The sequence below is a fragment of the Taudactylus pleione genome, unplaced genomic scaffold (genome assembly GCF_031769625.1).
Source record: "Taudactylus pleione unplaced genomic scaffold, aTauple2 ptg000201l, whole genome shotgun sequence".
Classification (NCBI taxonomy): Eukaryota; Metazoa; Chordata; class Amphibia; order Anura; family Myobatrachidae; genus Taudactylus; species Taudactylus pleione.
The window spans coordinates 32,302,777-32,323,423 of NW_028284603.1; the positions used below are offsets into that span (position 1 = coordinate 32,302,777).

The following is a 20,647-nucleotide window of genomic DNA, read 5'->3' on the forward strand; positions in this document are numbered from 1 at the left end:
ACTGTGCTGCTTGTGGCCAGCTTGGAGTGTGTGTGTCTCATAACTTGTGGTGTAGTTGGACCTCGATGTTTCTGCTAGCTGTTGATGTCTAAGTGTAATTTTGATTCTGCACGGTGTTCTTCTTTAACAGCAAAAGTATACAATATATTTTTTTTAACCCACATTATCCAGCATATTTACGATTCATACAGTACTATTTAATGACAATAACAAACATGCAATTAATTATTTGCTCATCAGACGCAGCTAATAGTGCTAGAAAGAAAATGTTTTGATGTTGGCCCCAAAAGAAAGGTTTATAATCCAGCACACCAAAAAAAAATCCCATTTTTAACTGAAATGTATCCTGTGTTAATATCCAGCAGAGCAGGCATGATTACTATGAGTGTAGAATGCAATTTCTATTCCTGGGAGCAGAGATGAAAGTGGCCTTAAACATCACATTACATCAGACTTCTCGGGGGAGTTCTTTTGTATTGCATTAGTAACTGAAAAGCCTAATTGGGTGATTTTGTATTAGTATTTGTGCTTTTACTTCAAAACCATATGGCTCTATATTAATATGTTTATTTTGAACATGTAAGAAATAATATGTTCTATTATAGGAAATGATAGAACAAACAGCAAGAGTGGCACAATGAAATCTCTCTGCACCTGCTGCATTATGCTCATTCGCTATGTGCCTCTAATGTTAATTGTTACACTGTGCAAGGTTACACATATTGGCCTCACTAACTTCTTGTTACCACATTGTCCTTTTGCCATGAAATCATATTCAAGAAGAAATCAAATAATATTCACAGTCTGGTTAATTTTGTCTGTCTCTGTCTGTCTGACCTTCAATCTGTCTAAATCTCTCTATTGTTTTCCCTCACTTATCTCTCTCCTCTTCCTCTCCTACTGTATATCTCCCTGAGGTATATTTACTAAGACATGGCAATTTCAGAAATAAAAAAAATATAAAAACATGATTTATCAATAAAATTTGGTCAAGGCAGATTAGCCTTATAGATCGGGGCAGTGCTTAAAGTGGTCCTCTGTGCTTGTTCAATAAAGGGACTGCGTATGCTGCAAAAAGGGGCGTGGTCTCAAAAGAAAGGGGCGAGGTCACACATTAGTATCCCCAATTCAAATTCCGCCACACAGTAGCACAATCTTATTCACATTACACCTCACATTGTGCCCCTGATCCACATTACAGCACATAGTAGTGTTCCTTATTCATGTTATGACACACATTAGTGCCCCATTTCACAATGCCCACATTAGTGCCCCTTATACACAATTCCCACAGTAGTAGTGCCCCTAATACGCATAATGCCCACAGTAGTAGTGCCCCTTATGCAGTGCCCCCAGTAGTGGTGCCCCTTATGCAGTGCCCCCAGTAGTAGTGGCCCTGTTAGTAGTGCCCCCATTATTAGATCCCCCATTAGTAGTGCCCCCCAGTGGTAATGTCCCCATTAGTAGTGCCCCCAGTGGTAGTGCCCACAAAAAAACCCCACACAATACTTATCTTAAGCCCCGCTCCTGTGTTTGCTGCCATCTGGTCTGACTGCTCCTCGGAACTATGGGAGACGTCTTGTGACATCCTTTATTTATATGGCACCACAAGGGTTCCGCAGCACCTACAAAGTACATATACAAATGAGCAAACAACAAGACAGTTACTTACACTATGAAACAATGCAGGACGCAGACATTGTTTATATACATTTCTGCTTAAGCAATCATAACACAACAAGCAGCAGGGCATAAGCAGCCAAGTTAGGTGCCCTTGTGGAGAGTTAGGAGTAGATGACAGCATGAGTAATGAAAAAGAGAAGCACATGAGGGAAGAAGGCCCTGCTCGTGAGAGCTTACATTCTAAAAGGGAGAGGCTGACAGACAGGGGTGACACAGATGGGGTAGGCAGTGCAGAAGGATCAAGGAGCAGTGGATTAGGATGGGTCTTGAGAGCCTGTTTTAAGATCTGTTGGGAGGTGGAGAGTCTGATAGGGAGATGGAGAGAGTTCCAGAGGTATGGAGCAACACGGGCAAAATCTTGGAGGCGGGAGTGGGGGGGGAAGTAATCAAATTGCAAGAAAGGCGGCATGCATTTGTTGAGCCAAGTGGGTGGGCAGGAGTGTGAAGGGAGATGAGGTCTGAGATGTAAATGGGAGAAGATTGGGTGAGGGCTTGTGAGTGTAATAACATTGAATTTAGTTCTGAAGGGAAAGGAGAGCACTTGTGATATTTTCTTATTTTAACTATGCACACTTTCAGGTGGATGTGAAATCTTGCAAAACAAGACATACTCGTAATTGATTGTTCTGGGGGTAGGTGCAAGGATCAGGAAGTTGGCGTGGACCTTGAAATGTCATTTTGAAAAAAAGTAACCTCACATGCGCAAATAAGTTTAGAAGGTGTATGTACATTATTTTCAGAAATACTCTTAAGCGACAGCAGTGTTTTAGTATTGAAATGTCTGACTTATTGAATGTTTAATTGTTTCTAATTACAAATCAGGTGGTTTCTCTAAATATTGATTCAGCACAAAATGGCTGCTTCAATACTTGCATGTGACAGGGGTGCTTCAAATAATGATGTAAAAAATGGCTGAAATATGTTGTACAGTGTACCTCTAAGCTCAAATCAGTGTTGTTTAATTTTTAGCAGCTGTGTTTAATTAATTAAAATCCATTGTTTAAAGTGTCAATAATGTTCTATTAATTTCTTATTTATGTTACCTTCAAGAAGAAATGTAAATTTACAAGCTTAAAAAAATAAAAATATTTCTGCAGAAAGTTTGGATTTTTTTTAAATGAAAAAGAAAAATGCAAATTATTACACGGCACAGTGGTTATTGTTGTTGTGGTGTCACAGCACTGAGACCATGGATTACATTTCAACCAGTTCCCTATCTGTGTGGAGTTTGTATGTTCTGGTAGGTTAATTGGCTTCTGATAAAATGTAACCCTAGTGTTAATATAGATTGTAAGCTCCACCATGGAAGCAACTGATGTGAATGAATGAAGTACGCTCTGTAAATCACAACGTAATGTGTAAGCGCTATATAAAATAAAAAACCCTGTTAATAATTAAATGACGCCATGAATGTGTAGCCGTAAATGTTTCAGTTATTAGATCATGACACTTTCTGAATAAAAATAATTTCTAGTCAAATGACAGCTGATAAATACAAAGACAGACAAGGGGTTAGTCTGCTGGCTTCACTTTTGAATACATTAGTGGCCATGGAAGAGATTTATCAAAGCTTGGAAAGAGATAAACTGAAGAGAGATAAAATACCAACCAATCAGCTACTAACTGTCATTTTTCAAACACAGCCTGTAAAATGACTGCTAGAAGCTGATTGGTTAGTACTTTATGGGGCCTATTCATCATACCTAAAAATTCGATGGAGGTAATTAGGTCTAGAACTTGCATAGAGTTCTACCTAATTACCGGAAGAATTCATCATTCCTCCTCTCCATAACTATCTATTCCGAAAAGCTGTCATTTTTGCGATGACAGCTTTTCGGGAAATAGATAGTTTTCCCTCTCTACGCTAACTTACCACAGCTGTAATCCGTGCTGCACATGAGCTGTTACATCTGTAAAACCAGCAAATGCGCAGCACTACCTACAGCTGCAGTAATTTTGTGTCCCCCTCACTCCACCCGCTCACCTCCCCCCGTCCCCGAACTTACCTGCACGCTGCAGCACCTCCAGTGGCTGTGCTGACACATGGTCTCCCAGCAGCACACTGTACGGTTTAGAAAAAAAAACAAAACGATTTTTTTTGTTTCTAAACTTTATTGTGTTCTGCTGGGAGAACACGTCTCAGAATAGCCACCGGAGCCAGAGGAGGGACCAGAGCAACGGAGGAAGACGCCGGGGGACCTGCACATGCTGACACAGGTAAGTCTCACCTGCTATTCGCCACCTCACAGTGGCGAATAGTAACACCATCAAATTCTGAAAATACATAATTTTCAGAATTTGATGAATACCATCATTTCCACATCCCCATACTAATGTACTAATGTATGGGGAGTGTGGAAATGAACGCAGGGGGACTTAACCAGGAGATATCAGTGATATGTCCTGTGTTACGTCTCTTCATGAATACTAAAATAACGTTAATTAAGGAAAATGTCCTTAAAAATTTTATTTTTGTGTTGATGACTAGGCCCTTATATCTCTCCACTATATCTCTCTCCAAGTTTTGATAAATCTCTCCCTATGTTCCTTTGAAATAACAAAGCCTTTATTTTGTTCTCTTGAGATGATCCCCATTGATAATTTAGCTATTGTTATGTGTTACTTACGCAATATTTGGCACAATTACCTACCCTGTCTGGATAACTTACTCATACAATTGCGATGTGCTAAAATATCTCTTGCGTTTCAGAAATGGGAAACATTTTTTTCTCCTTCTGAGAAGCTAGTTGGTTCGTGAGAAATTTACTTTTGATTCTAAACTCTCTGGGCAAAGAAACATTCTTGTTATAGTTCAGCAGTTGCATGCTGCTTCTCTCCTGTTTTGGCTCACACCCCAGCTTCTTAGTCGATTCCACTGCTGGTGGCTGAGGACATGCCAGAGGCTGACATCGAGTCAGTTACATTTTGTGCTTCCCCTTGTATAAATTCAGAGGCTTTTTTATTGTATGTGTTTATATTTAATTATCCTGGTTTCCCTTTGTTATAAATATTCCATTTAGCCGTTGCTAGTTTAGTTTGACCTTTTTTTTTTTCCTTTAAAAACTAGTGATTAAACTGTACTGTGATTTTCTATCCTAATGTTCTACGGAATTTATTTAAAGACAAACTTATGTCTGTGGTTAAAGGGCTAATTGTCAGTGTCAAAAGCACTGCCAATTCATATTTTTTATAATTATTTCCCTTTATAAAAACTGCCAGAATGGGTTCAGCAGCTGCTGGCTGGACAGGTGACAGCACTTTTCCAATTGTACGATTCAAGATACTTTGAGATTGTCCAGACACTACGAGAAAGTAAACTGTGGGGGCTGTTTATATCTTGAAATAATGGCTGATACACTGGGACAAAGGTTCCCAAACACGGTCCTCAAGGCTCCCCAACAGTTCAGGTTTTAGAAATATCCATGGATGAGCACAGGTGGTTAAATCAAATTGGCCAAGGTACTAATTAAGTCACCTGTGCTCAATCATGGACATCTCCAAAACCTGGACTGTTGGGGAGCCTTGAGGACCATATTTCGGAACCTCTGCACTGGGATGAGTCATGATGTATCAAGCATTGCATTTTGGATGCGATACCTCCTGACACCGCATGTATGCCATCATTATTAATGCTCTCCAAAATGAGCTGTCCATGTGCGATGAGAGAGCTTACGAGGTTTATGACCTGGGAGTCCTTCTGCATATGTGTGAGCCGCAGGGGACACTGGGAGGAATCCTATTAGATCAGGGGTGTTTTAAGAGTGCAGGGGGCCTGTGTGCAGCCTCCGGTTGGACCCCCTCCTCTCTGTCAGCGCAGTAGATTCTGGCTTCATGCCAGAATCTACTGCGCATGTGCGGGTCTCTGGGAAAATGGCGCCTGCACCTTTTTTCCCGGGACATCTCTTCTGCGCATGCCCGAGTCACAGGGAAAATGGCCGGCGCAATTTTCCCTGTGAGTTTTTGCTGCTATGCAGTGCCAGTCCAGCGCTGCTGAGCAGGACACCGGAATCGCCAGAAAGGTGAGTATAATTAACTATGGGTGCAGTGTGGGCACCCCTGGACCCACTGCACAGCTTGTACCCATTATAAAGATGACCCTGTATTGGATCCGGGATGCAGTCGGGATGCCAACGGTCTAAATGCTGTCTGTCGGCAAGTGTCTAATGGCCGTCGACAAAATCTTGGGGGGGGGGAGGGTTAAGTTAGGGGCTCCTGGAGGGGGACTTAGGGTTAGGAACCTCCCCGGGAGGTTAGGGTTAGGCTAGGGGAATGGGGGGTTAGGGTTAGGCACCCCCAGGGGGAGGTTAGGGTTAGACACCCCCCTGGGAGATTTAGGGTTAGGCTGTGGGGAAGGGGGGTTAGGGTTGGGCACTTAGGGGGAGGTTAGGATTAGGTACCCCTAAGGGAGGGTTATGGGGGGGAGGTTAGGTTAGTAAATAGAAAAAATACTTACCTGTTGGGATCTTCACTGCTGGTCCTCCGCATTCGGGATTTGAACCGCCGGCCCTAAATAATACTGATTCCATTGGATCCCTCTTGGGGAATGCTCAGAAAAGAAGGTTTCCTGAGCTTTGTACAGTAAATATGGGAAATGTGGTCAAACCTCTGAAACAGCAGTTTTTGTACTTTTGACCGTATTTTAGCGGTTGTACATCCCGCCCTTAGTGAGTTTTAGAGGGAGGATTCAAATCTAAAGTGAAAATAATAAGTAATAGTTTAGCATAGACGACACTGATTTACGCGTTCAAAGTCATAAATATTATTTAGCATGTGACCTGGAGGACTCAAATTAGCAACTTATCTGGGATGCAATGATTACTGTGTTGCTTTCCTATCACTATGAGACTGATGAGGAGATGTATCATTAGCCTTGTATCTTTTGTTTTTGTTGGCAGGACCTGCTTTTGCCCATTTAGTACAATGAAGCTGGTCCCTGCAATGGCAGAATGCATTAATGTCTAGTTTGCCGAAGAGTGAGTATTAAATTACCTGTTTGCCAAAGTGTACTCTCCCCCTTTCAGTTTCTGACCGCCGCTTGTAGTGAATATGCGCATGTGCCGATCAGAAATCCCCAGTGGCACCAGCGCCATTATTGAAAAAAAAAAAACTTTATTGATTTTTTTTTTTTTAAATCAATAGCTGCAGCTGCCACTGACCATTCATACATTTGCCAGCACGGCCACTATCTCTAAGATAGGAGCACCGATAATGACAGGCATAGCGCCCCGGTCATTTCAAACCTATCTCCACGTTAGTATATGGGGGAGAAATGGTATCCCATAACGCTGTTTAATACATCTACTCCTGAATACCACAGAATACCCAATCACAATAGCCAGGGCTTGCTACAGGGTTCGGAGCATGACCAAATTTGGGGGCGTGGCCTAATTACCATAGGCCACGCCCCCGTGTGATGTTATTTTGAGGCGTGCCCATGTGGCCCGCCTCCAAATAACGTCAGGCTGGGGAAAAAGCCCAGCACTCCATCATTGGCTGGGCTTCCCCCAGCCCTCTCCCGTCAGTGAATGGTTACCAGGCGATCCATTCACACTCCAGTAGCCCGGCACCACTGCACAGCTGCAGTGGTGGGGGTCCCCAACCTCCCGATTTGACCACACGCGGGCCACTTCGGCACCGCAGGTGGAACAGCGAGGCAGTACTGTCCCGCTGAAATCGGGATGCTGGGGAGGGGTGCCGCCCCTCTATGGGTGGCGCCCCTGTGCGACCGCACTGGTCAAACACCCCTAGAGCCGGCCCTGACAATAGCTACTATTGCTCCTTCCCTAAACACATTCCAGTTTGGAGGTATATTGTGGAGTCATGTGCATTAGACATATTGCCAAAAGTGCTTGTAGCAGAGGCTTATAAATGCATGGGGGGGCATGTTGGCATCCGTGAAGCCCCCACATAACAACTGGATAGTAGGAATCATATCTTAAAGGCAAATGAAACTAAAATTAAGACAGAATAAAAAATATATTTAGAAGTTGTTCTATGTGACCTTCTATGCCAGACTTCAAACGGATATAATTTATACCTGTGTGTGTTTGCTGATGTGATTCCTCCAATCTGTTATATTATACTCTTACAAAAAGGCTGGCTGTTCTTGCTATTGCTGCCATGTCAGTATTACTGCTGCTATACATACTAGTTTTTTTTCAGAGGACGTCTGTCTGGCCAGCATGAAAAGTTCAGGAACTACTTGTATTGATCATCCTGAACTTTTCATTTAAACCAGACATCCTCTAAATAGCATGTATGCCAGCAATAATAAAATTATATGCTTGCTTGGCATATCATTAAAACATGCTTGAATGAACAAGTCACATTATTTACTAACTCCCACTTTAATGCGTGCATTGACCTGCTTTTGCCAGACAGCTGCTCATAAGAACTCTTCAATATAACAAATACAGATGTGCCCGCCAAGGTACGCAAGGCTGCAGCAGAGTTCACACCATGCAATCCTATGGATCATGGGTGCGAACGCAACGTGTGTACCCGGTCGCGGACGCGCAACTCGCGCTATATGTGGCGGGGCAAAGATACCAGAGTACACATCTGTACAACTTTGAAACAAGGGTAAATTGGAATAAACCATTAGGTGAACCTAGGTAGTTGCCTAGGGTACCTATAGTTAGAGAAGAGACTAAAATAATGATTGAGTGACTATCACTCATCCTGTGTATTTAATGCCCCACCGGTACACCCACTTCAGTTCTGACTGATAACATGGAGCCGACATGGAGACAAAAGAAAAGCTGGCAGCTTCTTAGCTGTGACACTCTCAGCTATTGCACCACAATGTGCAACCAGTTGGAGATGAAAGGCGTTGTGTGTGTGTGTGTGTGTGTGTGGTAGGGGGGGGGGGGGGCAGGTGCGCTTCTGAGGGAGGAGTGCCACCTATGGTATCAGTGCTGTAACCGGGCTCAAATGCACCCTGTATCAGCCTTGCCCCCAGTTTGTATGACGTCATGAAGTCACACACATTACATCATTATGTTGCTCAGAGGGGGCAGGGCCACCAGCACTGGTAAGTTCAGCGCTGCCCAGAGCTTCTTGAGGGCGCTCCATTCAGCTTTTCAGACTGCAGGCTGTCTGTCCAAGTGGCACTGCATCAGCGATGCTGGCTACAGGCTGCCATTCAGGGGCGTTTCTATAATGGGTGCAGGGTGTGCGGGGACTACACCGCACACCCTGCACCCATATTTTTAATACTTACCACTCCGCTACCGGAGTCCCATGTTGGCGCCGGTATCAGAGCTGTCAAAATCGCCTGAAAAATCCCCACCGCTGCCATTTTCCCAGTGTTGTGCGCCTGGGCAGTAGGGAAAACACTGGGAAAATGGCACCGCGGCCTGCGCATGTGCTTTAGATTCTGGACACACTCTAGTGCCCAGAGTCTACCGGTGTAGCGCTGCACTCAGTGCACAGCCGGGGGCCCCGGACAGAGACTGCACATGGGCCCCCTCCTCTCTTGATACACCCCTGGAGCCATTCAAAGCAGCTTACTAGCCAGAGGCAAGGACCATGAGGCAGTGAAGTTACCGACCTCAGAGCCCTGCGCTCTGTGTGGTGGCTTCGCTAGCACACCCCTAGTTACAGCCATGTATGGTATCACATGAGCTTCCACCAGCCCTGTGTACATGTAAAATATAGAAACAGTACTATGTGATAATGTACTGTACTGGTATTTTTGTTACCCTATTATCTTTACAATAAGTTTAGGATGTTACCTTGGAATTTAGCTAGTGTCATTTTGTGCTTTTGAATTAAAATGACTTCAGATGGCTAACAGAGCTATTATGATCATTAGTTAAATCTATGCCAGTAAAATGCATTTAACTGTTCAAACCTTTATATCTAAAAATGTTATTTTTCAGTTTTAAAAGCTGCTAGAGATATACGTGGGGCTGCGTATACCTCTGTAGCATTTTTTTTCATACGCATTTCGGGACGGTATCCAATTAGCCGTGATAAATTACAGCGGCTAATTACCTCACCCAAGGCTATCCAATTAGCCTCGATGCTGGCACTTATCGGGGATTTTGTCTGCCTGCCTCAGGCAGGTGAAACGAGCACCGCAATAAGAAGCCCTTTTTCCCACGAACAAGGCAGTGAAAATACATAGGTATGCAACCTTTTGCGGATCCTATGTGTTTTCGTGAGAAAACCGGATATTTTTCGGATGTAAAAAAACGGGGTTTAATTGGATACTGCAAAAAAAAAAGTCAAACCCCCCCCCCCCACCTTTTTTTGGCTTCCACATTTTTTTGCTGCTAATAGGATACCGGCCTTCATCTCAATGGACCCTCTATATTTGCAGTTTCGTGTTAGTAAGAAAATAAAGAGCCTTTACTGCAAATGGCAAAATGAAAAAAATTATTTCTGTTTCTTTAAAACAAATGAACATTTTACACTCAAGCAAATCAATGAAAACATCATTTTGCCACGTAGATCAATCCCGATCTTTAGGCGGCTGAAGACAGCCTGAACAAAGTAATTTAGTTGATTATGGCAAGTAGCACACTTATTGATGGTGTGAAGTTGAGGAATGCAGAGTTGCCGCTTGCTATAATAGAATCTAAGCTGCGGCTGAGAAAAATACAGAGGACGCTGTGTAACAGAAGTGCATTATTTGCTCTTGGCTACTGATAATTACCATTTTCAAAGCAGCGATTTTACTGTTTTATGGAAGTTCAAGTTTACAAAACTCCTCTCATTGACATGGTTATTAATAGATTACTGCTCTTTTCTGATATACCTATCAGAAGAAATTAAACTGTACTATTAGGAACTGAGAGGTGAATGTTCATTATATAATAAATGGCCTCTTTCTTCTAGTTTTGTTTTTTAAAGGTGAGCTCCAGTGAACAATAATAGTTCCATAGTTATCATGATTGCTGATATTTTATTGGCAGATACCAAGGGAGTGGTTCTGGTGATAGGTGCTGGTACCGTGAGGTCACAAAATGCGTTATTTGAACTCCATGCCTAGGACCTGTATGATGCAGGAGGTACCAACAACACTGTAATGAAGCATGATAAAATGTGGGGTCACAAAACGCGGCATTGGAACCTCTCTCCTTGCTGTACAATTCTGTGTTTCCTGGCAGTGTGTTGTGTGGCCACTGTGATGCCATCCACTGCAAATCACATCATAAAGCCTCGGATATCCACTTCACTGCAGAAATGGGTAGGATCAGGGAAGCTGAATGCAAAAGTCAGGAATAGGCAAGTATTATAGTAATTCCTGTCAATCGGATAGAAATAAGGGAATCCATGCCTAGGACCTGTATGATGGAGGAGGTACCAATGACACTGTAATGATGCATAATAAAATGTAATTAAAAAATAAATAATGGTTATCTGTTATTCATACTGTACATAATTAATTCACTAATGTTTTAGATAACATTTTACAGTGAATATAGGACCAAGTTAAAATTGTAATTTATGGTGTCAATTCTTATGGCAGTCATGAAGATAGTCCTTAGCTTCTGCATGAAAAACAAATAAATACATGGATAATGCAAATGTCAATTATATCTTTTTAGAAAATCTAGCTACTTTTTACATTTCACAACAGGCAAATGTTTCAAAACATAAGTTATCTCTGTATGATATAATCTTCCAAAGAGATTTATTCAGGAGCAGGGTCCATTTAATAAGATTAAAATGCATTACAAAGTAAATTATAGGTCAGGGCCAGAGTACAATATAGACATAGGCTCATTCTAATGGATGCATACTTTATTTTGTATTACTATTTGTTTATTTCTTTCTCTTTATCATTATCTTTTCATTTTGTAGTATACTAGTATACATTCTTAGCTCCAGTATTTACACTGTACTGTAGATTTTTTCTAACATACTGTACTGCATTTTTTATTTTTGCTAACACCCGTATATTTGGTGTCTACAAACGTTTGACCTTCTATTAGTGATTTTTTCATTTATATTGTTTTTTACGCATACATTTTGTATCAAAACATAGACTGATACTGATATCTATTTTTGACCACCATTTTTTTTTTGGTGGGGGTGGGGGTAAATTGCTACGGTATTTTTGCAGGGACCATTTGTTTTTGTTTTTTGAATTGAAATGATCTTTCCTTAGACATGCCATCATTTTTTACCAGTTGTCTACCTGATAGGTAACCTGCTTCTATCATTTGTGCTACTTCCTAATGTTATATTTTGAAAATGAATGCAAAAATATTACTTTAATGAAGCTCACAACAACAGTACTGGGCTAGTGGCCAGTAATGTGAGTCGCTGTACCATATCGTTCTGTTTATGTCTTCAGTTGAGCTAAAGTGCGGTAATTGTTATGTAAGCTGGCCTTCTTATTATAGAGTGGGTCATTATAAAAAACTGCTGACACATCAAACTATTGTAAATGGTCACCAACATGCGTAGCTTCCCTGCTGAGATAGCTTTATCGTCTCAAAACACAAGATGATTGTCTGTGTGCAATTGCAAGATTTTGGTATAATCAATGATGAAAATGTTACTTTCTTATCTTTTAAGGAGTTTGGAAGTCTAGGTACTAAGCCTCAGAGAGAAATTAAGTGAAAAGAGATAAAGTACCAACCAATCAGCTCCTGTCACTTTACAGGATGTGTTTGAAAAATGCCAGTTAGGAGCTGATTGGTTGGTACTTTATCTACATCCACTTTATCTCTCTCCAAGACTTAGTACATAGACCCCTTGGTTTCAAATGTAGACTATTTTCTCAGATTGGATAGAAGCATACAATGATTGCGAACCTAATATGTTACTTAAAATAAGGGTGTTTTGTTTTCTTTTTTTCGAATGTAAACTAAAATGCATGGATAAATATGGCACTCTGCTTAGTAATTAATAATTTATGTTACTATTGTGCTGTTTTTCAGGTAAAGATGAGCCCAGCAGCTATACATGTACAACATGTAAACAGTCATTCTCCAGCGCATGGTTTCTCTTACAACATGCACAGAACACTCATGGCTTCAGAATCTACCTGGAGAGTGAACATGGCAGTCCTCTTACACCCCGGGTAGGCATTCCATCAGGACTGGGTGCAGAATGTCCCTCACAGCCAACACTCCATGGAATTCATATTGCTGACAATAATCCCTTTAACCTATTGCGAATCCCTGGATCAGTATCAAGAGAGGCTTCTGGTCTTACTGAGGGTCGATTCCCACCAACTCCCCCATTATTTAGCCCCCCACCAAGACATCATTTGGATCCACATCGCATTGAACGTCTTGGTGCAGAAGAACTGGCTCTCGCAACACATCACCCGAGTGCCTTTGATAGGGTGCTGCGACTTAACCCCTTGGCTATGGAGCCACCAGCTATGGATTTTTCAAGGAGACTTAGAGAGTTAGCTGGAAACACTACTGGTTCCAGTCCCCCTTTGTCTCCCAACCGGCCCAGTCCTATGCAAAGGTTACTGCAACCATTCCAGTCAAGCAGCAAACCACCATTTTTGGCAACTCCACCCCTCCCTCCTCTTCAGTCTATACCTCCTCCTTCTCAACCTCCTATTAAATCAAAGTCCTGTGAGTTTTGTGGGAAGACTTTTAAATTTCAAAGCAATTTAGTAGTACACCGTAGAAGCCACACTGGAGAAAAACCTTATAAGTGCAACCTTTGTGACCATGCATGCACGCAGGCCAGCAAGCTAAAGCGCCACATGAAAACACACATGCATAAATCGTCCCCAATGACAGTTAAATCAGATGATGGTCTTTCCACAGCCAGTTCTCCAGAACCAGGAACCAGTGATTTAGTTGGCAGTGCAAGCAATGCCCTCAAGTCTGTAGTAGCCAAGTTTAAAAGTGAAAATGATCCAAATCCAGAGAATGGCGATGAGGAAGAGGAGGAAGAAGAAGAAGAGGAAGAGGAGGAAGAAGAGGAGGAGGAGGAGGATTTGACAGAAACAGACAGTAGGCTGGATTATAGTTTTAGCCTAAACCTTGAGGCTGCTCGTCACCATGAAAACAACTCCAGATCTGGTGAGGAGAGCCGGTCTATGCCTGATATGATGCAAGGTGTGGGTCTTGGTGCAATGCATCACTTTAGTGATGCTTTCCATCAGGCATTGGTTGAAAAACATAAAAGAGGCCATTTATCTGAACCTGAAGCGCAAAGAGACACTTGTGATGAAGACTCAGTGGCGGGAGAATCAGATCGTATAGACGGTGGTACTGTTAATGGGAGGGGGTGTTCACCTGGTGAATCTGCATCAGGAAGCTTGTCAAAGAAATTGCTTCTTGGCAGTCCAAGTTCCTTGAGTCCTTTTTCTAAACGCATCAAACTTGAGAAGGAATTTGATCTCCCAGCTGCAGCTATGCCTAACACAGAAAATGTTTACTCCCAGTGGCTTGCTGGCTATGCCGCATCCAGGCAGCTAAAAGATCCATTCCTCAGTTTTGGAGACTCTAGACAATCGCCTTTTGCCTCCTCTTCAGAACACTCATCTGAAAATGGTAGTTTACGTTTCTCCACACCTCCAGGAGAGATGGATGGAGGGATATCAGGCCGTAGTGGCACAGGAAGTGGAGGAAGCACTCCCCATATTAGTGGCCCCGGGCCTGGGAGGCCCAGTTCAAAAGAGGGCAAGCGCAGCGACACTTGTGAGTACTGTGGAAAAATCTTCAAGAACTGTAGTAACCTCACTGTTCACAGGAGGAGCCACACTGGTGAAAGGCCATATAAGTGTGAGCTTTGCAACTACGCCTGCGCGCAGAGTAGCAAACTTACCCGGCACATGAAAACACATGGTCAGGTGGGAAAGGACGTTTACAAATGTGAAATTTGTCAGATGCCTTTTAGCGTGTACAGTACCCTGGAGAAACACATGAAAAAATGGCACAGTGATCGAGTCTTGAATAATGATATAAAAACTGAATAGAGGTATATCGATAAACCCCATGTAGATTTTTTTTTTCTAGTCCCTTGTGATAATAAAAAACAATTATGAAAGCTAAGGATACAAGAGTGTGCTTATCACTAGCGCACCTGATTTTTTTATAATTTCCTTTATTTTTTGTTCTCACAGTTTGAATGCATGTTCTTTATTGGGGCAATACTATTGCATTTTACGCAAACTTTGAGCCTTTCTCTTGTGCAATAATTTACATGTTGTGTATGTTTTTTATTTTTTACATTTTTTTAAATTTTATTTTTTTTATAACAGACCGCATGTATGGTATGTTATAGCTATTTTCAATTGTCCCTGAATTAGTTGCAAAGCAAACATTGCTGTTTCCAGTTCTGTGCTGACAAATGACCATGCTGCATACATTCTGCAATACATATCATGTACAGCTTTGTTTTCTGATGGCAGAGGGAACAATTCTTCACCAATCCGCCAGGGACAGGAATTATAGTACTGCAAATGCTAGCGGAACCTCATCTCCTCACGCCAGGGGTTACCTTTAGTGTTTAGAGAAAAAAAGGATAAATAGAAAAGGCCTTGAGAATATTAATTTGTTCTGTCATTTGGTTAAAATATAAAATATGAGTGCCTTCAGTCTATTTGAAACCATATAAATGGTTCTTCATATGTTGAAATGAACATGTAGCTTAATTCAACATGGATAAATGTAGGTCTCCATTGATCTAGTGTATAATAATAATGTATTGTATTTCTTATAACTGAGGCTACCTAAAATATGACCCAGTATGTCCTAGTTAATCATCATTCTTCAATAATATTTATTTAATGATATGTAAGCTAGTTGCTCATGCTGTCAGCTTTGAATGAATTTGATTCTCTTTTTCCATTCTAACTAAGGTTTCTGTGATTAAACCTTTAAATTAAAGCTGAACTAGAATATAATGATGATGAATTTAATTTTATTGCAATATAGTGACTTTTTATGTTGCAAAAAGAAAAAAAAGGAGGAAAAAAAGTAAATTATTATTAATATATGTGGTTGTCTGACTGACAATCGTTAATAATGTTTTCAAATTCTGCACTGTATGGAAAGTTAGGTAATAATTATATGCTATCAAGTGGCACAATAGAGACACGTACAGAAAATGGTACCCTTATTTTATTTGAAAAGAAACAGCCATATAAGCTAGATATAATGATGATTAACTATGAACTGTTGAGGCTTACCTCAAAAAATACCCCTTTCAATTAAAAGGAAAAGAAAGTGAAAAGTCATGCAGTAAAGAAAATTTTTACCTTCTCTTATCTATATCTGTATTCCTCAAAACATTTCTTGCTTTGCACTGTCCATTGCTAACATGAATATATAGATTGTTTCAATATTAATCTTCTGTCGACCCCAATTGGAATTCAAAAAGCACTTGACTCTTCCAGAAAGTGTGTACCTTTCTCCTTAATCAGAGGTACTGTGGTTGAGTATAAAGAATGCTCACATACATTTGAATGCACTGTACGATTTTCCCTGTTTACAGACTTACACATAAGGGAAATGTTGCAAATTATATATATATATATATATATATAAATATATATATATATACACACATACATGTATGCATGTATACATAAACTCTGCCAGTTATTTACTTGACTTACAAATGTACTTAAAATCATGTAGACAATGCTGTGAATGGAAACAGACCACATGTACTCTACAAAATCTTTGGCCTTTACAGTACAGGGGTATTTTGGTGTACAAAAGCAATTTTCATTATAAATGTGGATGGTTTTTTTTTATTTTTTTTTAAAGAAAGCATCACTTTTGTTTAGGGAAATTGTATTTTAGGGCTTCATTGTCTTGTACAAGACTTATTATTCATTGCAAATAAAATGGTAGAGGAATTTATATGCCTTGGATATATCCCAATTCTTTCAGGATGTATAAAAAAATGTGCATTGGGGAAAGGTTCCATATTATATAGTACTTAAATATAGGGAAATGCACATATTGATTCCTATGCTATAACATATCTATTGTCTTTTTTTTCCTGTACTTTTAGAATGGTATTGAATTTAAATGTTCATCTAGTGTAGGAATTATAGTATTTATATTGAAACTTGTATTTTTAACAGTTGCTTGTTCTTTTGGGAAGGTATCAACGTACCTTTTATATGGTAGTGGAATAAAAACACAGGCTGCCACAGTATATATATATTTTTTTTTATTTCGGCAGGATAATATAGTGCAAATTATTTGTATGTTTTAAACAAGAAAATAAAAAACATGAGTGTGACATTGTACAGTACAGAAGCCATATGATGGCTACTTGGGAATACCGATTCGAATGTCATGCAGAGAAGCCTTCTTACAATGGGCTGTACATATCTTTTATTTTGTTCCTCTCTTTTGCTGCCATACTGTATACAGTACCACAAGCTGATGGCATTGGTTTGTTCTGTAGTGTGCTTTTCTGTCCCTTTTTTCTTCACCCTACATTCCAGCATCAAACTTCATATACAATAAAAGAAACACACATTTTAAATTTATTTTCATTGCCAAAAAAAAACTAAAAACTAAATGGTGCTTTATATTTGGATTGGAAAAATAATCATATGCAAAGCATATTAAGGTGGAAGATCGCTCAAGTCAATACTTTTTTTTGTAAATGGCAATGTAGAATATTTTGTTATTGGCCTTTTCTATTCCTGTAATGAAAGCTGTTTGTCGTAACTTGAAATTTTATCTTTTACTATGGGAGTCACTATTTATTATTGATTATGTGCTTTTGTTTAAAACTAAGGCACATATTTTGGTATTTTATTTTTTTAACTTTATTCTTTCTTTTTTTTAATTTTATTTTGATGACCAAAGGTCATGCAAACCTGGCTTTTATTGTATTTGTTTCTGGTCTGTTAATTTCTATTGGATAAACCACTGTCTGTGTTTTTTTGGTAGTTGTCTGCATTATCCTGTTCATATACCCATTTTGTCCCTTTTATTGAAAAATAAAAAAGTAATAAAGTACACAGCATAAGCCTCTTGTGACCTTATTTGACACATTATGAAATTTATATTGTTAATAAAAAACAAAAACCCTAAATTTAAGAATCTTTTATTTTAAATAATATTTTATAATATTTTTTTCATAATCGTCTTTGTTAGACATAAATGGAAACTAATCATAGTCTACTTTTAAAATCATGATGCTAGACTTGTATCATTTTTTAGAATGGTTCTTAGAATGAATCCTTTGTAAGTTAACATGCATGTATAAAGAACACAGATCATATGATTTAATCAGGAACAGAAATCTGTCAAGGTCTACAAAGATTTATTAAGGCAATAAAATAAACCTAAGATGATCAGAAGTGGGGCTAAAACAAATAAGCAACAACACCACAACATCAACCCACATTTCACCAATATCACTCCTTTTTTGTTCATTTTGTACAAACTATTAATTAGAATTGTATGTACACATTGCCTTCAAGATACAATTCAAGTCAGTTTTTGTTTTTCTTCCAAGCCCCATCTTTGTTCTCCATTTTATAAACCATGCATGCATTACCATCCATATGGCTTCTAGTTGTACACTGTATGTACTGTGTTTTTTTTGACACTTTGCTATGTAATATCGGCAAATAATTAATGATTCATTTGCCATGTATTTAAAAATCAGACAAAAAAAACAACAACAATAACACACTATATTGTTTTCTATGCATAATATCTTGTAAACTGCTTATTCCCCATGTCTTTATGGCAGTACATTTTTTTATTTACTAAGAGTGTGATTTGTATCCCTTTTTTCCAGGGGGAAAATACAGCAACTTTAAATCTAAGGACAGAACAATCAAATTTATATGGCAAGAAGTCTGAAAAGATATGCAAAAGTGTTAACAAATATGCATACCAATTTGGGCAAAATAAATAACACCTAGATTTGGAGGAAAAGAAGACAAAGGAGAAGATGAACGTGTTGATATGACAAGGCCAACCTATTGTAAATGAAACAAAAACAAAATACTTCAACTTGACCATTATGTATTAAAGTTGTAGTTGGGTTATTGGTCATTGCACCTGGCAGGAATGTTCGCAGAGTACATTACTTTCCTGTAGCAATGTGACTTTGACTCTATGGCTATATAAATACCCACAAAACATGGTTCTGGGAATTGTATTTTATTGTTGACTTTAATGAAAGAGGCCAGTTTTGTAGCACCTGATTTCAAGATGTAATCAAAGTCTTCAAAAGACATAACATTTTAAAGTGAGCCACATGACAGCTTAATACTGGTTTTGCACATTGAGGGTTTGGAAGTCAGATGGCCATTTTGCAGAAAAAAATGTGACCACAATTTTTTTTTTTAAATCACTATTTAAATTTACTGTGTGCTGGACTGATATTACAAAAACCCTCTGAAACTCACTGGGCTATGTAGTATTTTTACAGCATCTTTGTCTATTTAGGACTTCATGATACCCTTATTTAAGAGATAATATACAGTGCAGCCTCAATAACTGGGGCTTTAAAAAAATAGTCAACAAGAACATAACTTACAAATGACATGTTGTACTCTGAGATCTAAAGGAAAAAAATAGTAATACAAAGTGTGACATTTTCTAACTGTGTGATAAATTAATGGTGTTATAAAAACCATGAACCATTGAGGCCTTTTCAAGTTTGTTAGAATTCTGCACCAGATTTATATGGCATCCATAATGTGTTCTTAAGCTGCTGTAAAATTCCATGCAAGCATGACCTAGTGTCCAGAGAAACTTTTATAAATATATTTCTATGTTGAAAAATGTTAAACTGAAAAAAAAAATGATGTGGTTATCATTAACTGTTTGCTGTTAGATTTTCAAGGCCTACTTGTAAAAACAAAAAGGAAAATATTTTAGAAGAAAAACTGTGTCACAATAGAATATTGTTAAAGTTGTTGACAAATTAATTTCACACTCACAAAATATTTTGTGCAAAATTAATGGAGATCATTGGTAAAACTAGGATTTTAAATTTTTTGTTTGACTCCATACAATTTCCATATATATGTTCCTCTGAGTCGCAATAAATCCAGAATAAAAAGGAGATCTAGTTTCAGTGCCTGAAATTCTAAAATATATTGGTTCCATTATGGGATAAACCGGAGGGGGGTTCATTTTAATGCAGTTTGTACAGAATAAGATATTGTAAGTTAAAAAAAATATCTGCCAGTTCTTATGTTATTTGTTACCCACTTTGGGTGAATTTAATGTGATGTAAACCGTTGTTATATACTAAAAGTATATTCCAAGAATCATTGTTAATAGACGTTATACATTTGCCTTTAAAAAGGCTGAAACACTCAAAAAAAAAAAATGAAATTGACACAATAAACTGTAAAGATTTAGGTCTGTTTTTTCTCCTTATTGATTGTATATTTTCTATTTTAAAAGAAAAGAAAAAGAATCAATGATTGTTAACTTAAAAGCAAACTTTCTTGAATGAAACACATTGCATGTGATGAATTCTAAAGGTGGAAATTGTTACCTTAAATTGAAAGCTATATTTAACAGAACATAGCATACAAGATGAATACAGGAGATGATCTGCAAGACCACAACAAGAATAACGGCACCTCCAAGTTCAAGGGAACATTGCCACTTTGGGAATTGAGTATAATCAATACACTAATGTAAGCAGCCACATAACATATCTTTCTGCCCTTGCATATGTTTAGCATTCTAATAGCATCAATGGATTTGTGTCTGGTAAAATGCCTCTGGATGTTGAGTGGGTTAATAACCTAGTAGGCAATATTTCTTATAAAAAAAATCTTGGAGAGGGTCCTGTTTCAAATACAGATGTCTGCTGAACCTCAAAGCGTAACCTGTGACCCCATCTTTCACTCTTCTGTGTGTATGACAGAGCCAATTTAAACATATGTTGGGTTAACCCTGAAGATGCTGTGGCTGTCCTTTTGTGAAAAAAAGGCATGAAGAATCTACCAACAACCATTTATACAGTAAATATAAAGTATTTAAACCGATTCAACCCAACACAATTTGTTTGCAAATCAGTTTGT

At 39.0% G+C, this 20,647-nt stretch overlaps 1 protein-coding gene across 3 annotated transcripts in view; it reads left to right on the forward strand.

Moving 5' to 3' along the window:
* The window catches only part of BCL11A (BCL11 transcription factor A), a 136,534-nt gene extending 116,562 nt beyond the window's left edge, over nucleotides 1–19,972 (forward strand). The window contains exons 3-4 of one of the 3 annotated variants that reach the window (XM_088477320.1): nucleotides 12,582–14,464; nucleotides 18,394–19,972. In XM_088477320.1, the coding sequence (XP_088333446.1) occupies nucleotides 12,582–14,464; nucleotides 18,394–18,513 (2,003 nt within the window). In that variant the 3' untranslated portion in view covers nucleotides 18,514–19,972. Of the gene's footprint in view, nucleotides 1–12,581; nucleotides 14,593–18,393 lie in introns of all 3 variants that reach the window. The other 2 variants (XM_088477321.1, XM_088477319.1) reach the window with 2 other exon arrangements.
* The last annotated feature ends 675 nt before the right edge of the window (nucleotides 19,973–20,647 follow it).